Raw genomic sequence first — 25,887 nt, 5'->3', positions numbered from 1 at the left:
GGCTAATTTTCTTCCTCTTCACTTTGTATAGTTTACTAGATACTTGTGAAGTGCTCCTTACTCATGTCTTTATTTACCCTCACTAGTCAGAAGCAGAGGGTGTGGGATGGAAAGAACACTGTGTCACTGACCAAGACACTTGAATTCAAGCTGTAGTTATGACACACAAATTCATAAGCTTTTTTGGGCTCCAGACTTCTCATGTATAGGGTGAGAGGTTTTGGCAAGGATCTCAAAAGACTCTGTCCAGTTCTAACATTAACTAAAATGTGCAATCCATGGCCCCAGGGATCTAGTCAGCTGTACACTGTAGGGCAGTGTTGAGACATGACAGAGGCTCAGCAAGCATCTGTTACACAATATTGTATGATTAAATCAGGGTACATTGCTTGATAGTGACGACAAGCTGGGTGGAATTTTTGTGAAGATTATACCTTCAGTTCCTCCTAGATTAAACTAGAGTGTATGAGGGAGAGGATATTTTACAATATTGCCTCATTCAGTTCAATCATTAAAAAATAAGAAATACAAAGTGGAGCATGCATGAATAACTTGCCTAATGTCGTGTACCTGACTATAATACAGATGTGATCAAAATATACATTTTTTTAAGGTTAATCAGACACTATTTTCAACCATATCACTCTCCATCATTTGAAAGTAGGGAAATATTATTTATCAGCCGAAATATATAGTTAAATAGATGCACAAAATGAAAATTCCTCAAATCAGTTTTTCATTTAAAGAGTACTTCAATAATCTTCAATAATACACATAACATATACTTTTCCCACTGACCACATATTAAAAGTGCACTACCAGTATTTTGTTTCATAGTTAAGTTAGTATATTAAAACATCCCAATATACTATTACTCTGAGAGTTCACCTAGATATGCTCTTTAAAAGAGTTGAAGGAATTTCTTACATATATTATATTTCAGACAGTAACTTCCATTGTGTTTTACATTCATATTATCTCTACAATATAAAGCAAGAACTTTCTGGCTGGATAACATACTATGTTATTGAAAATACATCATCAAGCAAGGTAGTTAGACAGGCAATACGACTACTTATCAACATCAAATATGAGGCTGCCAGTCTGAGCTCGAAACACTGAGTTATCCAATACTACTAAATTCATCTGCTGGAGAAGTTGCCTTCATTATGTAATTTCTCAATGATACATTCCCCATGTCACCACTTTCATGAGACACTTGCCAGGGCTATAAGAAACAGTTTTTGCAGGCTGAATGAAGTCTTACAATTTTAAGCTGGCCATCACCTCTTGCCACAAGGTTGCAAATCTGCATTAAACAGCCCACTCCTTTTAGCAGGATTTTCTTCATTTGACCTTAAGCAGTCATACTTTAGAGGCTTAACCCTTTGAAGGTGACCCCATTATTGGAAAAGATACATATTTTAATACTGACTCACAGAGTACAGGCTCTCTATTTTGGTCAAAGATGAAGAAAGGAGAATGTCTAGATTGTTTCACCCAAGATCCCTCATGAGAGATTCATGAGGATATTTCCGTTTGCCCTCGATGCGAATATACAGAAGGTAGACCAACATTAGAGCAGTGGGAAACTTGGCAGAACGGGCTAGGACAGGGTTTGTGCAAAACCTTTTTCCGGTTTCAGTTTGAATGGGTTCCCAGGAAGTGTCAAGTCCGAACAAATCCAAAATTTTACAATGTGGCTCGGCCAAAACTGCTGAGATTCACCTGATTCTGGGTCAAAACTGTACAGAGCACACTGAGTTTTATTTGGTGCAAAGCCAATTGGATTGAACCTTTCAGGCAACTTCAATGAGAAGCTCATAGCCTTGGCAAAACCAAAAATGAATCTAGCCTGATCTTTGGTTTTGAAACAGCAAGTTCAGGCTTTGTAAGGAGATAAAGGCAAGTTTTACTTAGCTTCAAGATTCTTACAAATACTTAGGAGAAGCATTGCAAATAATTAACAGTTATTTGGCCAGATTTACATACTCAAGTCAGTGTTTCCTGGGCAAAACAGGGGCACTTTGGTAAGAACATTAACTCATTTGGGTCCATACATTTCCAAGTGTCCAAGAATACAATTCAGTGAGTTAGCAAAGAACGATGGCTCTTCCTCAACAACTTCAGTGCAGAGCTGTTTGCACACACAATGGATGAAGCACAATTAGTGCCAGATCCACAGTGTGAAGGCAAGAAAATTAAAAGACAAAACCCCAACAGCAATTATCTAAAAAAAGATGGATGACAATAAGAGTGCAGAGTGTTGCTTTGCATTTTTTTCACAAATACGAGCAAACTCATGTAATCCTGGATACAAGAGTGAAGATCTCTGAGCGTGTATAGTCAAATCTATTACTACTAATGTTAGTCAAATGACTCATTTAGAGATATGCTGTTAAAAAAGAAAACATATTTCCAATGGATTGCAATATTTCTAAACAATATAGGTAATGTGTATATTTTCTGCATATAGCCTTAGGTTAGAAATTATCCTATAAATTATGTAAGTTCCATGAGTAAAATTTGAAAATAAGAGATTAGATTGCTATACATATATAAGAAGCTGATTAAGTGCTAACTCATTGTAGCTACACAATTTCATATATGATTTCCATTGATGGTAAAAGAGATAATCTATCATATTCTTTTCTCTTTTATTTCCAATCTATTTTCCCTTACAGATTTTTGCCCTAATATAAAATTTACTTATGACGTTTTATTGGCTACTCTAGCATATACTTTATCTTTCTCTATAACAAATGTCTATATACATATGAAGAGAAGGTTTTAAAAACTTTCTATGATCACAATGCTATAAGTGGGTGTTATAAATTTTTTGGACTGAATTTCACTGCAATTAATATTTAGGTATGCTATGAATTTTGAGAAAAATTATTAGATGTGAAATGTAAAAAAAACCTCAAAGCTTATAAAAGTATGTTTCTTAATGGGGTGAATATAGCTTCCCCTTTTCCTGCACTCAATTAGCTAGCTCATGTGTCTATGTATGGGTAAATGCTAATTTTTATTTGAATGAGGCAAGGTTCCATTTCATTTCTATTCTTATTTTCTGTTCTCATAGATTTAATCACTAAGAAACCTTGTTCACATGAAAAAGTACATGAAAATGAAAGCAGTTTCTTGTAATAATATTACTCAATTTCTTGAACATCTTCCTACTTTTATGGCTGTCATTACATAGTGATCTATCATCAAAAATCAATCTTAATGATCTATCAACTTGGTTAAATCCTCTTTTGACTTTATTGAAAACAAAGATTTAGAAACCACTTTACTTACTAAAGGCCTATAGTGTAGTTATGAAAAAATACTTACTTTCTGTTCTTGGAAGTAATACCAAAAAGGATTTACCTACCAGGACTTATGACCATAACTCTTCTTTCATTAAGGCAATTTGTTTAACTCAACACATGCAGAAAATATTGAGAAAAACAAAAATCTTGCTAACTTTAATACAATTCAATAAATACAATATTTTGAAGCATTTTTTTTTAAATCTAAGTAGTATTTGGTTTCCACCAGAACCTTAAACCAGAGATTGGCAAAGCCAGTTCTCATTGTCAAACCTATCAGCCATTATTCTCTGGCAGAAGAAAGTCTGTCTTTATTTTTATTTCAAAGAAATGTGTGTCCTTGTGACAACTGTTACATTTCTGAATTATAATTTTAAAACAGATAAATAGATAAAGCAGGGCGATGAGCTAGATGTCCCCCAGATGAAATAACACTGCTGTCTTCAATTATTTTTTAGTCAAACTCTCTTGGCTGATTTCTGGAGGCATTTGTTCTTTGGTTACAGGAGGGTGGAAGACAAGGTGAGGTTGTTAAATAAACCTGGAGTCACTTATTCTATAGTATCAATACATTTACAACTCAGCCCACTCCATCCCAATACTTCATACATCTAACACAAATCTTGTTTTTTAACAAAAATATCTGTGTGACTAAGAAAAGTCTTACCTCAGTGTCTTGATTAAAGGAGGATGACAGACACCAAAATCTTAAAATTACCCTCTGTTTAGCACTCGAAATACCTGGGAGAATTTGCCTTCTGAGAGCTCTGGGTCAGTGAGAAGCAGCCCTTCTTTAAAAAAAAAAGCAAGAAGGGGCCAATGATAGATAAGATGGCCTCTTCAAGCAGAGCCATTGTAGAGGAAAGTGCACATAAAAGCTGAGGACATAAAAACCAATTTTCAGTCAACGAAATGTATCTCATAGAAAGGGACCAGGGGAGGGAGGAGCAGGTAGGAAAAGAGAAATACTGGGAAATGATATTGGCCAAATTATATTTTTACATTGCAAACATATAACAAATACGCAACAACTCATCTTACAACTATGAATAACTATAATGCACCAATTAAAAATATGGAAAAAAATACTTCTCTTTGAACGACTTGTGCCTCAATAGTCCTGGGAAGATCTCCACATACTTTCAGGGCATGCTACCCCCATTCAAAGATCATGCTTACCTTACTTGCTGTCTTTGAACATTATGGCTGGGAACAGCCCTATTTTGTAGTAATATTTTTAAAAAAATTCTGTTAACACTTTGAATTTCCTTTAATTTGGTTTCTGGTGGAATATATTACATATATAGGAATACATAAAGCATACTGAAAATGACACTTCTTTGTGGTTTTAATCAGCATTTCCCTGATGCTTAACAAAGATGAATATCTTCTCACATTTCTTCTTCAGCTGAAATGTTTATGTGCTTTACCTTTTTGTTTTCTTTTAAAATTGAGGTTATTTAGCTTTTTCTGATTGCTTTCTACAAAACAGGATTTGGATACATATTGGAAGTCTAATATCTCTGCTACAAATGAATTCTAAGTGTGGCTTTTCTCTCCCTCTTTTTTATGCTGCATTTGGCTTAATTTACATAAGTTCTTAATTTTAATGTAGTTACATCAGTCATTTCATGTATATTATCTATATTTTCAATCTTTTTGACTTTGTTTTTTGTTCCTCTAAATCCTCCTAAGTTACACTATTATGAAATTTTTCAACTATTTTTTGTTCTAAACAGTTTATAGTATTGCCATTCCTATTTAGCTGTCCATGCAATTTTGCATCTCATGTGAGTCAGAGATTCAAGTTAATTTATTACACCATCTACCGAAAAGTCTATCCTTAGTACCCTGATATGTGACATCAGTTGTGTCAGATGTTTAGTTTCCATACAGAGGTATTTCTGTTTCTGAATTCTCTATTTAGATACATTGACCTCTAAATAGACTTGTGCTGGTTATACACTATTATATTTCCAAAGAATTTCATTTGATAAGTTTTGATATATATTACAAAAAAGAAGAGAGAGGAAAAAAAAAAGCTACCTAAAAACTCCACAACTCCCCCTACACCTTGTTCTTCAGAAATTTCTTGGCTATTCTAGCATTCCAGAGCATTTTCTCTATGAAGGATCTGTATGGTGGGGAATAGATTATTTCCCTATGTACTTTGTATTTTTTGTTACATTTGTATTAGTATACCTTTGATTACATTTTCTCAGTGATCATTGTTGGAGTTAGAAGTAAAATTGCTTTTCACATATCGGTTTCTAGAAACTTGCTAAAGTCTGTATTTTCATAACTTAACTATCCATTTATTGGGCTTTTAGCATAAATAATAATATCATTTTCAAATAATGATAATTTTGCTGCCCCAGCTAGGATCACCTGCACAACGTGTAATAGGTTGTGCAATGGTGTGACCTTTGTTTGTTCTTGGTCTTAAAGGGGATCTTTCAAAATTTCAATGCTAAGGTTATAGTTTTTCCATAGTTTGTTTCCTTTATCAGATTTTGGAAGTTTCTTTTTATATTTAGTTTGCTGCAACATTGTTGATGATAATGATAAATAACACTCATTCACCTGTTGAGATGACATTATCAAATTTTACATCTCCTTAATCTGTCAGTATGTTGAATTATATTCACTAATTTTCTAATATTAAACCAACATAAATTCTGGGAATAAACTCAATTTGTTCATGATGAATTTTATTTATATATATATATATATATATATATATATATATATATATATATATATAAAATACTAAATAAAAAACAATTTGTTAATACAGTCTGTCTTTCTAATATTTTGTGTATAATATGCTGGCATACATATTAATGACTGAGAATAATTTCCTTTATTTATACCTTCCATGTCTATGTTTTGCAATGAAGTTCATGCCAACTCATAATGTGAGTTGGGCAAGCTTCTTTTTTTCTAGTCTCTGAACAATTTTTTTAGCTCTGAAATTACCTGCTCCTCAAAAACTTGGTAAAACTAATTCATAAAATTATTTAGGGTTGGTGGCTCTTTTTTAAGAAAATTCTGAATGATTAAAAATTGTTGATTAAACATTATTTTTTTAAAATTTACTCATGGCCCAATTCATGCTGCTTCTTAGTCCTGGAAAACTGATGGCTTTGTAAGAATTTGGTTATTTCAACTAATTTTCCAATTTGGAAAATTACTCACAATACTCTCCTATGTGGTTAAACTCTTTAGTATGAGTTATATCTTCTTTTCCATTTCTAATGGATAATGATCTTTTTTTTTTTTTTTGACAGTTGGCTGATTGAATCAAGTTTGTTGATCAATCAGGTTTACTTTGTTGGCTCTTTGGCATGTTTGTTACCTATTACATTAATTTTTAGTCTTTTCTCTATTTTTTCCTTTCTTTTGCTTTCTTTAGGTTTATTATCCTCTTAAATTTTTATCCCCTCTCTTCTAATGTAAGTATTGAGATACACACACACACACACACACACACACACACACACACACACATTTTTATCATTTGGTTCTACATATTTTATAATTTCCAGTATAATTTATTAATTTCTTGACTTGCGGGTTGTTTAGATGTACACTTTGAAATTTCCAAATGCTGAGGTTTCATTTGGTTATTATTATTTTTTTTTTAGTTGTTGGACACTATATATTTATTTGGTGCTGAGGATCAAACCCGGGGTCCTGCACATGCAAGGCGAGCGCTCTACCGCTGGGCCACAATCCCAGCGCCTCATTTGGTTATCTTTTTGAATCTTAGAGCTGGATATGAGTATGTCACAAAATCATGGCCCAGGGATAAGAACAGAAATCCATATGTAACATCTGGCTTCCACTAAGGGGAAATTGCATGTGCTTTGTTTCTTTCTTTTCTTTAGTTAATATTGCAAATATAAACGCCAGAGGTGGCAGGCATTGACTCATGAGGAGGAAACAAATATTGAGAACAAAAACAGCCTGGTTCTCTGACATGATAATGACATTGTATGTGATACTTGACATGGATCATTTATGTTTGGGTTGATCATGAGAGAAATCATTTATATCTTACTTACCCCCTATTATTTTTGAGTTTCTCTATTTTGGGGTTACTATCATGTCTAACTTAACACACACACAAAAAAAAAATAGAAAATAAATTCCCATCTTAATGGGAGATTTGAGAGGAGATAAGAAAAACTGTATTTATAACTTCAACTTCAATTGCTAGCATCCACTTTCACTTTATACTAGAGTGTCTGTGTTTCCTTTCCTCTCTGGACCTCCCATTTACAAGTTCCTTCCACTAAATAATGACATCTTCTGGGCCTTTCTTTCTGGCACCAGAGTGCCTCTATCCCTAATTTTCCAAGCACGTGTCTAAAGTAGGATTTCCTCCAAGCCGCTCTTTCCCGATGCGAACTAAAACCATCAGTGGCTCTCTACTGGCTCAGTGGCTGTGCTACCACATTTCACCCCCAATGTTGCAATGCAGATGACAGAGAATGTAAAGTGACCACAGCCCTCTTTCCAAAAGGTAGCCAGAATCCTTCCCAGCAGTGTTTCAGGAGCCAGTTCTGACCAAAAGAAACCAGTCCTCCAGAGGAATCTATTTCCTTTCCATAAAATGACGTCTAAACTCCTTAGTTTGTATTTCAAAACTCCAGAATACCACTATTGCTCTCACAAACTGTCCTATGAATCCAGAGGGGGAAATTGGAAAGGCTTTGAAATAACACGGAAACTTACCAGATATTTCAATAGAAAATTCATTTTTGGGTAGTACATCCTTCTGGGTTTTCTGATTCTATGAGATCTCTGTACCTGGCTTTCAGTTATTTATAACTCTGACATGTAGATAACTGATGGAAATGCAAATGATTTTTGTTCATAGACAATAAATCTTGTCTGGTGATTTTCAATTGATTTCCCTTTTCCACCATGGAAGAAAAAAAACCTTACCTCTATTTACATTCAGTTCAGCACTTCAGTGTCAATATAAGTGTAGTCTTTTGAATGTCCCTTAAAGTCAGTTGTAAAAGTCTGCTCATTACATTTCTCAGTAACTTAAATATATTTATCAGTTCATTTTATAATTATACAAGAATAATTATTTTACCTGTTTTAAAAATATTATTCTAACAAGCCCTTTGGTTCATACTGCCTTTAAACTTTGTGTACATTCCCAACTTTGTACACATTCCCTCTCTGGTTCTTTCTACCTGACACCAATCTGTTTCTTTGTATTTCAGGGATAAACCTAAACTCATCATATTCCCACACTAAAGAATCTATGAATTTCATTATAAACTTGGATCACAATGCCTCAATTTCCTTTCTAATTTTTTTACAATAGCTCCTACAACATGTATTATCAGTTTCATTCATTAGCTTTATATAGAGCATTTCTATCTCATATGACTAACTTATTTTTAAGTAAGTGACTTTTCTCGTGTTTCTGAGTGAAAATTCCATGAAGGCACAGATCACAAGTCTATTTTTTCTCCTCCTAGTGTCAACACATTATTTTATATACTGCCCAGTAAATATCCACTGCCCAGTCCCATCCGCTGTCCATGAGTTGAGACTCTCTATCAGGATTTTCCTCCAGGTAATTATCTTAGCTTTACTTGGGGGGTCTACCTGCTATATTTTGGCTGCAGGTAGTTTCTTCCTAGAAAAGTTTATATTAGACTCTCGTAAAAGTGATTAGAGTTCCTGTGAAACTCCAAATAGTGTATAGTACTAACCAAAAAGACAGATGATAAAGAATAAATTGATGTACTTGTGGGGAATTTTTTTTCCCCACTCTGATGGGACTGATGCTATTTACACCCATGTTGTTAAGTATGCTGACTTCAATATTTCTTCATTCTACAAATGTTTATTGAATGTCCACTTATCTCAGGTTTTTTTTTTTTTGACAGAGCTTGAGGATTTATTTGCAAATAAAAAGTAATTTCTAATCCAAATAGCTTAGCTGCTACTGAAGGAGAAAAATGGACATAATTGTGATCTATGCAAAGAGATAACTGGTGGCAAGTCAGATTGAGTTTCTCATTATGATGAAAAGAACATCCTATTTGCAGTTACTATAACTATCAGAACCTTTACAATCAATCTATTGTAAACACTCCTAGGGAAATGAAGAAATTTCAAGCTTTGACTGACTTGTATCACCATCATGTAGACTCTAGATGAAACACGGTATGTGGCCTTAATACATACCAAATGTGGGCTGCCAATGCTTCACTGTGGTTTATGCACTGAGTTGTAAGAGAACAATAAATGGTCTTGAGATCACTTTCAGCATAGTTGATTTTATAAACTATAAAATATCTTTACCATTTGAATTGCCTACCAAGTGAATTAAATTCTGCTTCTCATAATGCCATATGAAGCCAAAGGACTTCATAATATTTGAGCATTAACATTATTACTGAGCATTCTAATTTTATAGTTTTACTTAGGATAATTATTTCAAATTAAAACTATCTTGAGAAAATGACTACTGTAAAAAACCTAGTCATTTAGTCAATTTTATTTTTCTCATGATGACTTTTAATTTTTACCTTTGCTCCTAAGGGAACTCTTAGAATAAGGCATTTAAGATTCTATGCATAATATTTTGTTAGTGAAGAGATTAGATAAGTAAAAAAGACTGACAAATATAAATAAAAATTATATGCTTTTTGTTGTTGATATAATTTTTAGTTTCAGATTTCACAGTGGTTAAATAACAAGCAGTGACTAATGACATAATAATAGTAACCTAACATTTCTTTGGTCCTAAATATTTTCACATATATTTTCTCTTTTAATTCTCACATGATAAAATAATTTTAAGCCATTTTTACAGATGTAGGAATCAAGAAAAATATAATTTTCTTAATGTGTACAAAAGGATTTTTTGTACCCTGAATTCAAGTCCTCAAACTCAAAATTTTTGATTTTTTTTTCATGGTTTTCCAAAAGAACATTTAAATCACAAGCTAAATTCTGTTGGCAAGCCATCTTAAGAGTAAGTAAAATATATGTGAAGGAACACCAGTCATTTTATTCACCTACAAAGACATCATACTGAAACCGAGAAGGTGAGTGTACTTTCCAAAGGGCCCAGATAAATCTAAGGGAGAAGTTATTTACTTACTAGTCTAGAAAGTATCAATCAAACTCACTTGATTAGACTTTTTACTAAAATGTTCCCTATTAGCATCTTTTCATTCCTCATATTTACAAAATAAATATTTATTAGCCTTATTGTTTAAAGAATTTTTTACTTTAAACATTTTTTACTCATTAAAAATATGTAAAAAACCTCTAGTACTACTCCCAAGACAATCAATATTTTATATACTTTCTTAAAAGAGTTTTAATGCACAAATATGCATATTCAGTACTTGCATCACGCTTTTTTACATGTCCTCCTGGCTTTCTCCCACATAACAGCATAGTTATCTTTACATTTTGGAAAATATTACTTTTCACAGCTATATAATATTTCACAAGGTAGATCCATCCATCAGTGAGGCGCCAAATAACTCAGTGAGACCCTGTCTCTAAATAAAGTACAAAATAGGGCTGGGGATGTGGCTCAGTGTTCTAGTGTCCCTGAATTCAATCCCCAGTACCAAAACAATAATAAAGATGATGGTGACAATAACAATAATAATTTTCCAATAAATAGTGCAAGCATGCAGTCTTTACACCTATGCACTAAAAAAATAATTTCCAATACTAGATTCTTATATACAAGATTATTCAGAAAAAGGCTGATCAGGTGAAAATAATGAAAAAAAATGTTTAAAATCTGAACTTCAAAGTATAAATAACATCCTGATCTGTTTCTCATCAACCAATCTTTCTAGTGATTGTGAAATACAAAAGCAAACACACAAGATATTGATTACATTTAAACCTATTACATTTTCCATAAATCAGTACTTCTTGGCATATCAGTCCTGAGTGAGCAGTGAGCACTTAAACGTGCCCACATTTTTGTTTCCATTTAAAAACATCTATTTTTACATACCTTTTAGATACAGTTTAGCTCATTTTCCCTTTGAATCTTAGATGTAGTTTTAGAAATGTTTTCAGGAACTGCTTCCTTTGGTTTTCTTTGAAATCCACATTGGGGGACAGCAGTAATTCTGATACAAGAAGAAAGAAAATGCCCCAACTTACCGTTTCTAATGTATTAACACGCTCCTGCAAATAAAGCATAACATATAATTATAAACCCAAAGCTATTAAAAATCATTACAAGTTGACTTAGTTTGAAGGTTTTCTATTTACCCTCCATTAGCAATAATTTATTTTAAAAATATAAAAAAAGAACTCTCCAACTTAGAAGGAATAGATAAAACAGTCACAGAAGAATCACCATGCCTTTTCTCATTTCATCTCGTGTGAGGACTACAGAGTTTAATTTAATAGTAAATATAATTTAATAGTAAATATCATAATCTTAAATAGTAAATATCATAAATCTATCTGCAGTTACTGAAAGGAACAGCTCTTAACACTTTTGCATTGTTAAAATTACCTACACAAAGATAGGTTTATATTAGTATATTTGAATATATGAATCACAACTATGTAATAGCAGGAATATAGAAAAAGGAAGTTGCATATATACTGACTCCCATTAGGTAGGGAAAAATAATTTCATAGAAAGGAAAAACTAAAAGAATAACTTCATCAATTAAATTTAATAAGTAAATCATTATTGAAAACAAAGGAGAAAAATAAATGAGGAAGATATTCACATTTGGCCAATCCTGAATCTTTTATTATCTATAGCATCTTAGAAGGTTTATGAAAATACTGGCCACTGACCACACTAAGAAAGCTAAAATTGTTGTATTATCAAGTCTTTCCAGAGCTGAAAATGATAAACAGGAAATATTTATCAAATTTAAAAAATTCTGAATTTGAGAAAAAGCAATTTGAAAATTCAAGAAAATGGAAGTCATCTTTTCTAGGAGGATCAAGGTCATAGGTCTTTCTTTTTCTTTTTGGGGCGACTGGAGATTGAACCCAGGAGCGCTTAACCATTGAGCCACATTTCCAGCCCTTTTAAAGTTTTTATTTAGAGTCAGGTCTGATGAGTTGCTTAGGGCCTCACTAAGTTTATGAGGCTTCCTCTGAACTCACGATCCTCCTGTCTCAGTCTCCAGTGCTACAGGGATTCAAATGACTGCTGCCATGCTTAGCCCATTTCTTTCATTTTTGTCTGACATAAGTGATGAGAAATTTGAAGAAATTTGTGGAATGTGGATTTGTTGTTGAATCAAATTAATTTACCATTAATCCTAAGAAGTAAAAGGGAGAATATGGTGCAGAGAATGACAGCTCAGGCCTCTTGAGAACTTGCAGAGACCTACATGGACTCAAGGCTTAGGAGCACAATGAACTAGTCCTGCACCTGCCTTCTCTCAGCCTCACCAAGTATGGAGGGCTCCTGCCTCAGGACTTCGGTAACCAACTGCAAAACTGAATGGAACATTTCTATCTGGTAAACAACTGGCTGTATGAGCACATGTTAAACGCATACATTATGCAAAATCAGCCCAAAGCAGACTTCTTTTATGCAATAGTATCTGTTCAATTGCATTTTGTTGGCATACTTGGGAAGATTCCATCCTTGCCTCATAACTTTCATAAAATAACTACTACTTCACTGGTAACTTGTGTACCATTCACATCAACTGCTTTATAATAAATATGATGCCTCTAGTGGACTTTGATCAGTTATCAGGCTTCTTATTCACAGCACATCTGGGACAAAACCATTCTGCAATGCTTTATCATCCTTTGCAGAATGAATAGAACCTCATTAGATATTTTATAGAGAGGGAAACAGCCTTTGGGCAGAATATGAACCATCTTGGAGGGCTCAAAATATTTACTGGCCCTATTTGGGTCTTAAGTTTGTGGGTTGATGCTATTTAGGATTAGCACATTTTAAAAGCACACATAGATCTCACATGAAATAGATGACTTCACATCATGTCAAAAGAGAACTGAATTAAACAGTATAATTCTCATCTTAGTATTTGGCAAAGATAAACAGGTATCATTATAATTTATATCAACTGTTTTCATTTCTCTTAAGTATTTGTGATGTGACTTTAAAAGAAATATGTACTTATAAAGACCCTGGATCCAAATGGTCAAAACAACAACATTTTATTAAATTATAAAAGTCAATAAATACTACATTTTGGATGCAATATACTTATTTATTATCTGTTTTCTTCCAAAGTGGTCCTGAGATACATGTTCAATAAAAAAATTAAAATGTTAAACAAAATGAGCAAAGTGAGAACAGAAAATTCAGTTCATTAACCTAAATTTCAATAATTTAATTTGTTAATCAGCAACAGCTAATAAGCTATCAGCCATTGCTGACAATTAGTGAGCTTTTGTCTAAATTGTAGAGTTTTAAAGTCTTAACTATAGGCTAAAGTAAAAAGAAACTATGCCTAATCTTTTTAAACTTATAGTGTGATTTAAAATTTTAAGAATCATTTTGAAAAAAGTAAATAGTTTAGCTGACATCTTTTTTTGGCAAATAAGATTAGTTATTATGCACGTACACTGTTCTTTAATTTTAAGAACGCTAAAGTTTGAGAGAGATCTACAAAGACAATGAATGATTTTAATTTTGATTCTAAACGATTGTACAAGTAGGTACTGCATAATCACTGAGCTAAATGTAGAGTGCTAATAGCTATTCTTATCAATACGTGAATATTATATGTTCTCATGAAAATAATGCTGCTAGGCATCAAATTTTAATTTATTCTGGGCTTGACAGGTCAAGTAGGGAGAATTATATCTTGGGAGAAGATAATAGCATTTGTACTATTAAAAAGTATTTTTAACTTTTTATGATTAGGTTAGTAACATGACTTGAACTATAAATGTTCATTTGCTACTTGATCACAACAGGATGTGCTTTAGAATTTAGGAATGAACCAAGGCAATTCACTGACATCACTGGAGATGAGCTAATATGAGTAGGTAAAGTTAAGAAAGGAGTATGAAAGGGATAATTGATAACTGAATACATGGTCATTAAAAGTTTAACTGATTTAGCTAAACCAGTCAATTAGGCATACTGATTCAGCTATCATATCTAAGAGATGAATTAGAAGCTTATAATCAGAATTCTTCTGTCTCTGGTAAGTAGAGTAGAATAGGTCTAGTGACTTAATTTTATCACAATAATGCAGCATTTCCCAGGAATGCTTTTAATATATTATTAGCATATGAAAAAGCACAACAATGGTATAAAAATATAACAAGAATCTCTATCTTTTCCAAGTTAGGAGCATGCAACAAGAGTATGCAACAAGTTTGGAAACTTTTTTGGAACTGAAGGATTGTGATGAACTTAAAAAAATTTTTAAGAACAAAAACCTAAAATGAGGATTTTCTCCCATACTGTCCTGAAAGCACAAAACCTGTCTTGTGTAGGAAAAAAATGTACTCAGGTCCATCCAAAGACCACCGCATGGTGCTCTTCCTGTCATCGTCAACTCTGCTGAGTCAATACTCACACCTTTACCTGCGGCTTCCTACATAAAATATGTAGAACGCAATGTAAACAGTAGGTACATTTTTCCTTCTAGGCATTTCCTCATAGCAATCCATTATATTTAGCATTTTGTCAGTCATTTTTTTAATAATTAAAAATAAGGAGAAATAATTTCCCAAACTCCAAGATAGTAAAAAGAAAGGACAGGATAAGGCTTTTATTGACCATCACCAAAAGAATAAGCATTCCATATAGTGATTTAAAATAAATTTAAAAGATAAAAATCGCAATCTCAATGTAGCAATATCAAAAAAGCTTTAAAATAGAGCATAAGTTGATTGAGATTATGCCAAATGCATCAATGATCTCTACAACAAATTACACACTCCCAATTAAGTCAAAAAAGTTACTCTAGTCTTAGGAAAGCTTTAAGAAGGAAGGTTTTAGAACAGAATATACTGATTTTCCAATCATCCAATGTTCAATTTAGCCATAGAAAGAGCTGTAGTCAATTTTTGCTAACTCAGTTTACTAGCTGCTTATATGCTTTTTTCAAATAATCGAGTTCAGTGTCCAAAATAAAACAGAAATATTGAAGGAGGGACAAGTCGTCAAGATTTAGTCTAAAAAGTCATCAATTAAACTCCCAACATTTTGATTTAGCCAGTTTGAAGGGATGTGTCATGTCCTCACCTATACAGAGCATCCAATAATACTCCTTCTTTTTTTTTTTTGTCTTTTTTTTTAATTGGCTGTTCAAAACATTACAAAGCTCATGACATATCATCTTTCATACATTTGATTCAAGTGGGTTAAGAACTCCTATTTTTACCCCAAATACAAGTTGCAGAATCACATCAGTTACACATCCGCATTTTCACATATTACCCCAATAATACTCTTTATTACCTGCTTTTCATTCTGGGTGTGGCTAATCCTTGAGAACCAAAAACAGAAACAAAGTGTCTTATCCACGTTTCCAATGCATTCTCTCAGGTATTCCTATATTCCAATATATTCTCTCAGGTATTGCCACAAGGAGAAGTGAGGGCAGTTTTTCTGCTATGTTCTTGGATTGGCATTTTGGTTTGTGTTAGGTTTATTATGAGACCACTGCTGACCATCATACCGCAGTTTGACACTGTTCAGGAAACGCTCATGACAATGTTCTTAACTAAAGGAGAGTACTATTTTGTATCTACTTTTAAGGGAAATTCAGAAGTGGGATACATGCATGGGTTTGTGGGGTGAAAGTGCAAGATAAGGAAAAAGGTATGGAAATATGTTCTGTTGGTTGGTCCCATCAGAATTCAGTGGAAAATACAGCCTGAAAGGATAGGAAAGGGTTTTGCTTGAAGTCTTTGTAAACAAAGCAATGGAAATTTTTTTCTTTTGAAATGAAGAATCATTTCAAGATTCCTCCTTCTATAGTACAACATGACATGGTATATAGGTGTGTGCTTGCAGAATATGACTTCCAACAAAATGAAGGGCAAATGACACAGAATCACTTTTCTCCTGTGACTGCCCAATTCCACAGTGAAACTGTTTGTATCAGGTAACAAAGGCATTTGTTCAGTGAGTGACATCTGGACTGGAGAACAACTAAAACTTATTTGCAGATAAAATAAAGACTCTGATGGTGGTTAGGGGCAATGCAAATGACAACCAATGTAATTTCTGAGATTGACTATTCCCCAAAAGACATGTAGGAACAGAGTTGAGTAGTAGGGGAAGAACGCCAGCAACTAGAAACCAATTGTTTTTTTCAAGGATTTACATTGTAAAAAATAAAGTATATGTCTCCAGTTGTGAGGTTAGTCATATATCAGTGAAATATGTTCTGAATTCCAATGCAAATCATATTGCAATGGTGATTATGGCATAATTTATGAGCAGGCTTCTGTCATGCAGAACTTGTGACAAACTATAGAGTATGTTTTCATTTTCAGGTATACAAAGGGGTGTGTATCTTCCTGTCACCAAACAAAGCTGGTCTAATCAGACTGCCTCAAGCTAACATCTTCCTTGTTCCTCTCAAAGGACATATCTCCTAAGATTCTTGGTGAAGAATATCACCAAACACTCTTTTGGCCCAAGTTCCTGTTCCCAGAATGCTGAATTACAAAACTGGTCATTGAGTCATTAAATGGTACAAGTAAATAGGCCACCTTGGGAGATCATTGCTTACCTTTGAGCATTTCCAACAATCCACATCTTAACTTACAGGCAGAGACATTTAATAAGTATTTTTCACTCCCATATTCTTCCTGTGTTATTTGATGTACAGTTACCTACAGTGTTCTACACCAGAAGAGCTACTGATAAGGATAATCAAGTCCTAAGCAGCAAGTTTTAAAGTAGTTGACTTGGCTGATCCCATTTTAGGTTGCTTTTTGCTTCTACATTCAGTTTGACTTACATTAAAACTATATCATTCATTTCCACTTCCTAATACATGCCCAGTTGAGAATGGAAAGGATTGAAAATTAACTTCAGATTACCTGCCCTCAGATCATCAATGGAATACCACCCCCCTTTTTTTCCCTATCTAAGAATAATGAGGGAAAAACAACTCCATATCTCCCTGTTTAGATGTTCTTCGAGGATACACACCTGAAGTCTGGCTTATCCTGTAAGTCCTAAAATAAAGTCGATATGTTTTGACTATTCAGTTCCAAATATCCTAAATATTTCTACCTATGAAATACTTAACTGCTTTTTCTTCAAATTGAGCTTCACTCTGATTTTTCACTGTGGTCTGACTACCGTCTTCCCAAGGTAGAAGTTTAAACAGTAGCTTCGGCTGTTTAAGAGAGATGTGAGTTATGAAAGAGTTGGAAAGCTTTATCATCCTAAAGTAACTGGAAGCACTCAAAATAGTAATAACTATAAAAATAAGACTAATAAAACCATAACCATTTCAAACTAAATTTTAAATCTCACATTTAGAGAAAATGATGTAGTAATTTTAAAATAGTTCCCCCAAATAATTCCTTACCCAACTTAAAAATCAGTCTTAGAGAAATCATTATTTGAAATTTAGAACATCTTATTCTTTAGGATTATAAATAAAGAGTAGTGATTTAGTTCAAAGTGTCCTAAATTGTCTTGCTTTTACAAAATCATCCTGGAAGAACTAATCCTAAATTCCAGTCTAGGCAACGAAGGATTAAATGAGATGGCAGCTTGTTGTACCTGGCCAGTTTAAGCCATTAATGAAAACTACTTAACCCTCACAACTCTACCTGCAGACAATGGAACACTGGGTATAGTGTCAGTGTAGGAGTTCAAGAGGGTCTGATTACGTAGAATTATACTTTCCTTCCACCTGCCAAATTATTCTACATTCTACCAAAAGAAATTTACTCTTTGTAGAAGAACTCAGAAATTTATTCTTGGACTCTCTCATGCCAGTTCCTCTTTTAAAAGGCAAACGTTTTAAAAATAGATTACCATTAAACTAGTTTAGGAGTCAGCAAAGTGAGCCAAATCCAGCCAGCCACCTGTTTTTATAGGACCATGAGCTAAAACCATCTTTATATTTTCATTTGGTTGAAAAAAAAATCAAGGTAAGAATAGTATTTCATGATGTGAAAATTGTATGAAATCCAAATTTCAGAGTCCATAAGTAAAGCTTTATTGGAACACAGCCTGGACATTTGCTTAAGTATTGTCTGTGGCTGTTTTCATGCTCTAATACAGAGGTAAGTTGCTGAAAGAGAACATAGGAAAGTAAAACTGAACTAGTGTAGCATCTGCCCTTTATAGGCAGTATGTTAGCTCCTATTCCAAGGTGTTGATATCCTATAAGAATTCCTTTTCTCCTTCCTCAGAGAGGTCACCCTGTGGGAATTGCTGTAGGTTTCTGGAAAGAGAGGATGAAATGAAACACAACTAACCAGGACCAAAAAAGGGATCAGGAACCACACAAATTTCACCCAACTTTAAAACAAACCTCAAGTTGCATGTACATAAAACATATGCCCAAAAAATAACTATTCTGCAGACCATCTAAGTTGTCCTCTTTTTGTCCTTTATTCCCTTTATCAATCTTATTCCTTTTCTTCTGATATCTTTCCCTACTTCCTTCTTTGCTTCCTTTCTTTCTCTATCCCTCCCTCCCTTCTAATCACTTATGCACTTAATTCATCTGTTCATTCACATTTATTGAAGGAGGCACTGAGCAACACATTGGGTTCACAAGGAAGATAAAGATCTTATTGTTTTTGTGGAGCTTACATTTCAAAGGAGTTGACAAAGAAATATATAAAGCAGATACACAGGGAATGACTGTGGGTAAGGGTGGAGGGTTTACTCTAAACAGATTGAGTTTAAGGTTAAGTCCCCATGAAGAGCAACATTAGAGTTGAAATCTCAAGGACAGAAATGAGCAAGCCATTGAAAGAGCTAGGGAAAAGTATCACAGAGAGAGGAGTAGCAATGCAAAAGTCCCAACTCAGGGATTTAAAGGACAGAAGTGTATGCATTGTGGTTATTGATGAAAACATCTCTAACTTACCAGCATCATAATATCAACACTGTTTATTTAAAGATTAAGAGTCAAAAATTTTATTGGTTATTTTAAACATTCCAATTTTTAATACTCACAAAAATCCCAATAGAAGGATATTATTCATTTCATTCATCTAAACTAAGAAAAACAGACTCAAAAACATTAATGCTGAAGTTGACATCATGATTAAATAAATGGGCATTTTGGACTGTAATCCAGTTCCAGATCCCTTCAATAGTTCTAAAAAAAAAAAAAAATGGAGCTAATGGAAATACCATATGCTGACAGTGCAGTTTTATGGGCAAACAGACAATAAATGCTTTTTTTATTACCATCAAGGTTATTTTGTGTTTTTGCATGGTTCAGGTTCAGTGATGCATTAGAAAACTGTTCTAGGACTGCTTTCTTAAAATTATATATGCAAGAATAGCATTCTAGAACCTTGTTTAAAACAGATAATATGTATACAAAACACAATAAAAATTAATGTTTTAATAAAAAGTTGTTTGTATATCTTTTTATATTTATTTCACTACATAAAATGGATCATATATGTGTGTACATGTGTGTGCATGTGTGTGTGTGTGACACACACATATATTATATATTGCCAGAGATATGGAAACATCTCCACAAGGAAAGACAGCCAAAGGGGATATTTTTGCCACATGCAAGAAACAGACTGAATTTTGAGTCCTCTCCTCTCAATTGGGAAAAGCTAAAGAGCTTCAACCTTCCACCTTGATGGCACCAAAGAAGCTGGGAGGTAGATGGCTGATGCCCCCTGCCCAAGCTCCTGTAGCAGAGGCCAACAAAAGCTACATATCTACATTTCCTGTCTTTTGTCCCATTTTGCCCCCCTTTCAGACCAACTAAACCTACATATGTATATCACCTAACTTTAGTTTCTATAAATTATAACTGCTTATGTGGGACAGCAGAGAAGCAATCTACTTGCTTCTCCCCAATTTGATCAACATGCATAAAGTTCCTTTTTTTAAATTTTTGTCTATCTCTTATGCAGGTGAAAGGTGGATCCTGCAGGCTGGGATTCAGGCAGGGTCCCTGGACTAGGCTACTGGGTACATTCCTTTCATAAGGGTGTTGTGACTTTCCTTACTTCAGGCCAGATGAGTCACATGTAGTCAATACCACTGGGAAATAGCAGAAGAAAGATAAAGAAAAGCAAAAATCTATACTTAATTAGCTCTCATATTGTGCAGCTAGATGACAACTGCATTTTGCTGGCCCTCCAATTCTTTTGGATATGGACTACAGGGATTTATATTGGCCAATAAGCCTATATATGGTCTCTTTCTTCCAACTGATTTGCAGGAACTTCAATCATAATCAGAATACCATAAATGCATGGTTTCTTGTAAGTAACATTTTCTATTTCACTTTATATGAGCAAATGCAGAAATATTAGCAGATATTACATGTTATTTACCAGCATGCTAATAAAAATTCACACATAAAAGTAAACACTAAAATTCTAACAAATAAAATCTAAAATAGTACATATTACAAGGAACTCTAGAAAAAAAGGGCCCTTTAGTGTTCCTTTTTAAAAAAGCAAATTAATGACCAATTATGATAAAGAGACTAAGATATAAACGGAAATGCTTTTTAAGTCATTTCTTCAACTCATTTTAGTTTTATCACTTTTTACACAATTTAAAACTTATGAAAACCTTCTAATGTTGCCTTTAATTTTTGCCAGAATATTTTGAACTTGGTTTAAAACTGAAATTGAAGAAGTCTGAGGAGGGCTTTAATAACAACTTTCTTCAGTCTGTTTGTTTAAACATGATGAATAAGCAAAAAGAAAAGGTGCAGAATGGAAAAAGAAAAGAAAAATGATCCCTTCTCCTTCCTAGCAGTGTTCGAGGTTATTGGATTGTTCATAGTCTTGCACAAGAAATTAAAACCTTCCTCACATCTAGTAGCCAAGTATATATCTGACACAGTCCTAGTTGTCATATATGTAAACTTGGAATCTAATGGTTTACAGCAGTTTTAAAGTTAAAGGCAGAAAGAAGTTTCACTAATATTAACTCCCCGTTATCTCCTGACTCATAGTCTTTTATTTCAAAGGGGTAGACTGTCACTGTTTTATCACACTAAATTCTTAATATATCTGACAATGATTCATTCAGATTAAAAAAAGAAAATTGAAAGAAAAAGCTAAGAACCTAAACAAATCATGGGCCGGGGAATGGTGCAGAAATTCTGATCACCATAGCTCTTGAGTTATATTAGTACAGTGGTGTGGAAAACTTGGAATACAAGTCCTAGCCCCACTACTGTCAGGCAAAAAAAGTCTTAGCACTGCGCATGGCTCAAAGAATTGCTCTGTGGTGATTAATATCAATCACTAGCAGTTCACAGGTGATTTTTTTCCTTTTCTTTGGATGCGCAGATCATCACCCTTTGGGGTTGATTTCCCACAATCTTGACAGGAGGTAACAAGTGCTTAATAAGTATTTGTTAGTAGATTTAAACATAATATTGGCAAGGTTTTAAGATTCCAGACTGAGGAAATCCTCTGCAGCATTTCTTTATATTCTGGAAAATCACCCAGTAATTGAGAGGTGGGGGAAGTCCAAGAAGTAAGAAATATAATTTATTTCCATTAATACTTAGAAACTCATAAATTTGTTTTTTAAGTCAGTGGAAATTTGTTTCCACCAGAAAAGTATTATTGCTGAGTGTTTGTTTCCAAATTTGCTCCACAGTACAGTCATTACATAGAAGAATATTGCATTTCACAATTGTCACTGTTATCAGGAGATGGAAGAGAAAATGGATTAACATGGTTATTTGCACAAAACTTAAGGTTTATCTAGGGACACTGTATCAGAAGCACAAGCAGTAATATATTATGGATATATATATTATAATATATTATGGTCTCAAAGTGTTCACTTAAAGTCCACAACTCAAATGAATTTGCCCCCAAATTGTAAGATAACTGCTAACTCTTGGGTACTTGCAGAAACCCCTAGACAAGCTCAGCACCATGGAATACCACAATGTACCAAGATGGTGTTTTGTTTTTCACAAGAAAACATAAACATATCATGGAGCCTAGAGCTGGGACTTTGGACAATGGCATCAAGGGACGTTTGTCCAAAAGCTGACTTCCGTGATGTCAGCTGCCAAGGAGATGGTACATGAAGATGCATAAAATAATCTCCTCCTTGAGAGAACAATTTATAAAATCTCTAAAACACATCCAGTTCCAACACATTTTCAATTCCAAATTTTTCAGTAAATTTTCTGCATAGAGTAAAATTTGGGCTTTTAAAGGCTTTGTCTTTGGCATTTTAAAAAAGTTTCCAAATGGTGTCTGTATTTTAAGAGGCTTCTTTAGAAGCTTGATACAAGGAGACTGCTGAGTCCTGATGACTTGTGCTTTTCATCCCCCTTGGGTAAACAGAGCAAGGCAAGTTTTTATATTTCTATAATTCTCAAAAGAAAACAGTCTAGTCAATCAACTTCCCTATATTCAAACACAAGAATACTTCTTTCAGGGTATTCTATCTTCAAGTTTTATTCTGTCATAAATTTGGAATTAAAATTAAGTTACAAATTTCAGATAAAACAAGGTGATAAAATTTAATGATCACTAAAATTTCAAGTGGAATCCATTTTACTGAGCTTGGTTCCCTCTTCTCCTGAGGCCTCTTGATGTAGTAAATTGAACTGTGCAAATCTAATTGGCTGAGACCCTGCTTGACCCCAAGACAGACTGCTAATGTTTTATCTCTGTTGAGATCTCATACCAAATCTAAGGTTGGATAAGCCTCTTCACCTTTTGAGAAAACAGAGATTTTAATGAGCCATTAAGTCACCTTGCCCTGAAAGTAACAAAGGGCTGCTCACACCTCCATCCCCCATAATCATTCATATTTAGTTTTGCTTATGTCATTGCTTGGAACATTTTTTAAAATCATACCTTAGAGCAAATATATATATATTTGCCTAAATTCTAAGGAATGCATTATATGCATTATATTGGTTTGTAGAAGTTCCACTATAATTGAGTCATCCTAGGGATAAGCAAGATATTGCATTGCTTTCTAGTTTAATAAAACTTTAAAGAGTTAATCCCCATTTATCAATTTATTCAAACTGACACCTGTAAAAGTATGCTTTAGTATCTCCCAAGGAAATGAGGATTTCTGGGGAAATAAATTACTCTAGTTCTTCTGGAGATCCAGTGTGAGAAAAAGACATTTCCTTTCACCCTCACTTCCCCTTCTAAAGTAATTCAGAAGGGGCTCTGAGCTGCCCCACACCTGCATTTCCACCCTCAATGTCTATTCTCAAACTACAGTGTGGCTTGAAAGTACAGGTTACTAGCATTCTACTGTCTGGCGGAAATGACTGACAGCAAAACCAAAGAAATTATCCACTTGGCCTGTCACTAGCCCAGTTTTCTTTAGTAAGAGGAAGAGCCATCTACTGGGTACAATAAGATGTTAACGTACTATCTTGTCAGCATCTGCCAGGCCAATTTACTTGCGCATGTCAATCCTACTCTTTTATAGTTTTTCTTGCCGAATTTGTCTACAAGGATGTGTCTGCCACCTCTACATTGGCATTCTCTATTACAATACCCTTAGATTAATATTTACTAGGTTTGCTCTCAAAAAAAAAAAAGCCTCAAGGAATTTAATTTCTATTTTTTTTTCTTTAAAACACTGTGCTGCTATAGGCAACTTGATAAGTAACTGAAATAAAGTAATGGCTGGATAAGATTATCTTCTCCTTTCCATTCATCTTAAGTGCTTTGCCTAAGAACTACTGAGATGACGACACCAAAATCTAACATCTCCCTGCAACACTAAAGTAGTTCTAAAATAAATAGTAATAGCCAAACTTTTAGAACAGTCTAAAAGGCTATCTAATAGAGAAATTAAATGTAATTACGGGTTGTCTGAAAAACAGCATGTCACTAATGCCATTTAATATCCTTTGGGGCACAGCTTCTGGGATGTTTCAGAAAGAAAATATTTTCCTTGTTAAAATAGCATAAACCCATTTAAAAAGTTAATCAAATGATTCAACTCATTTCTAACAAAACTTCTAATGACAAAGGATGTGTCCAGAAATACATGTGACAACATTTAGGCTATAGGTCCTCCAACTAAAGTGATTCCTTTCTCTCCCTAAGACAATGAGACTGATATTCATAAGGAGCTCAATAGTCAATCTTGTTATTGCCACACTGTGCATTTTTCACTTCCTCGTTATATTTAGTATCTATACAAAGACATAATACTTCCTTCAGCATAGTCTGCCACAAATAGAAATTGAAGGTTCATGGCTGCCCACGGAGGGGGTAGGAAAAGAGAGGGAGCGGTGGAGCAGAGGGAGGAAGGAAAGAAGACAGGGAGGGACAGAGGGAAGGCGCTTCCTGCAGGCCAGGACTGGGTCTGGCTTTTTTACTTCTGTCCCTGACATGCAGCATGGTGTCTGGCACACAGAAAATGTAAATAAATAGTGTTTATTACACAGTGATTGTAAACAAAATATACTGAAGACCTGCCAGGCACCAAGGGTTCCATGTTTCTTTTCATAATTCTCTTGATAATCCTAAGAAGTCAGTATTACTATTGTTCCCAATTTATAGATATAGAAGCTGCCTCAAAATAACCTAAAATAACCTAATAAGAGAGGGAAATCCATGTTATAAAATCTAATTTTAGCTCATTTCAAATAAAATGAAAAGAGACAGCCATAAATTAGTAAAGAAAAGAGATGTGGGAGCTTAAGATATTCTGTTTGGTCACTTCCACAGTTAACCCTTTAGAACTTTCCTCAATGAAGTAGGATACTAACTTTTTAAGTATGCTTAAAACATGAGGGAAAAAACAAGTTACTGAAAGTGAACCACATAGATTGATATTTTAAAAAAAGAAAACAAAAACTAGCAGTAACATCTACCACTACCAGCCATAACAAGCAAGGTGTCAAGTCACTGAATACATTTCAATAAATTGAGGAAAAATGGATTACCTTTTGTGTCTATTTTAAATGTTTCCACTGATCTCAAGAGGATTAAAGAAGGGATTTGTTTGTTTCAGTGTACCTCAAATCCATATGCAAATAGAACTCTGATACTGCATGCACATTTATAGTCAAAGACAATACTTTGTTTTTAAGAAGAGCAACACACAATGTAACTGCAAATGAATGTCACAAAAAAATGAGCCAGACAACAGTTAAGCTCCAATGAAGAATTCTGGTAATTACAAGCTGTATTGTAACAATCACTGTCAAATATATTTGCCTCCACTATTCCTGATTCCTTGCAAGATTGAACATATTCTCTTCCTTGTGCCTGCCCCCCCCATCTTGTCCTTTTTCACTGCTTTTATCACTCATGCCAAATGACTCATTGATCTTTGTTTCAATGCTACACTTAAAGAGGGAGAAAGCAGAGCACAGCAGGAGGGAGAAAGGAAAGACAGCAAAAAAGAGAGTGTGTGTGCCAGTGTGTATATACA

At 34.0% G+C, this 25,887-nt stretch overlaps 1 protein-coding gene across 2 annotated transcripts in view; it reads right to left on the bottom strand.

Annotated features, from left to right (window-relative positions):
- Positions 1 to 25,887, bottom strand: part of Cep128 (centrosomal protein 128) — a 387,702-nt gene that overhangs the window by 45,242 nt on the left and 316,573 nt on the right. For both annotated transcript variants that reach the window (XM_076848049.2, XM_076848048.2), the window contains exon 22: positions 11,493 to 11,516. In XM_076848049.2, the coding sequence (XP_076704164.1) occupies positions 11,493 to 11,516 (24 nt within the window). The remainder of the gene's footprint in view (positions 1 to 11,492; positions 11,517 to 25,887) is intronic.

The sequence above is a fragment of the Callospermophilus lateralis genome, chromosome 3 (assembly GCF_048772815.1).
Source record: "Callospermophilus lateralis isolate mCalLat2 chromosome 3, mCalLat2.hap1, whole genome shotgun sequence".
In the NCBI taxonomy this organism is placed as follows: Eukaryota; Metazoa; Chordata; class Mammalia; order Rodentia; family Sciuridae; genus Callospermophilus; species Callospermophilus lateralis.
This window is presented reverse-complemented; position numbering and strand designations above follow the sequence as displayed.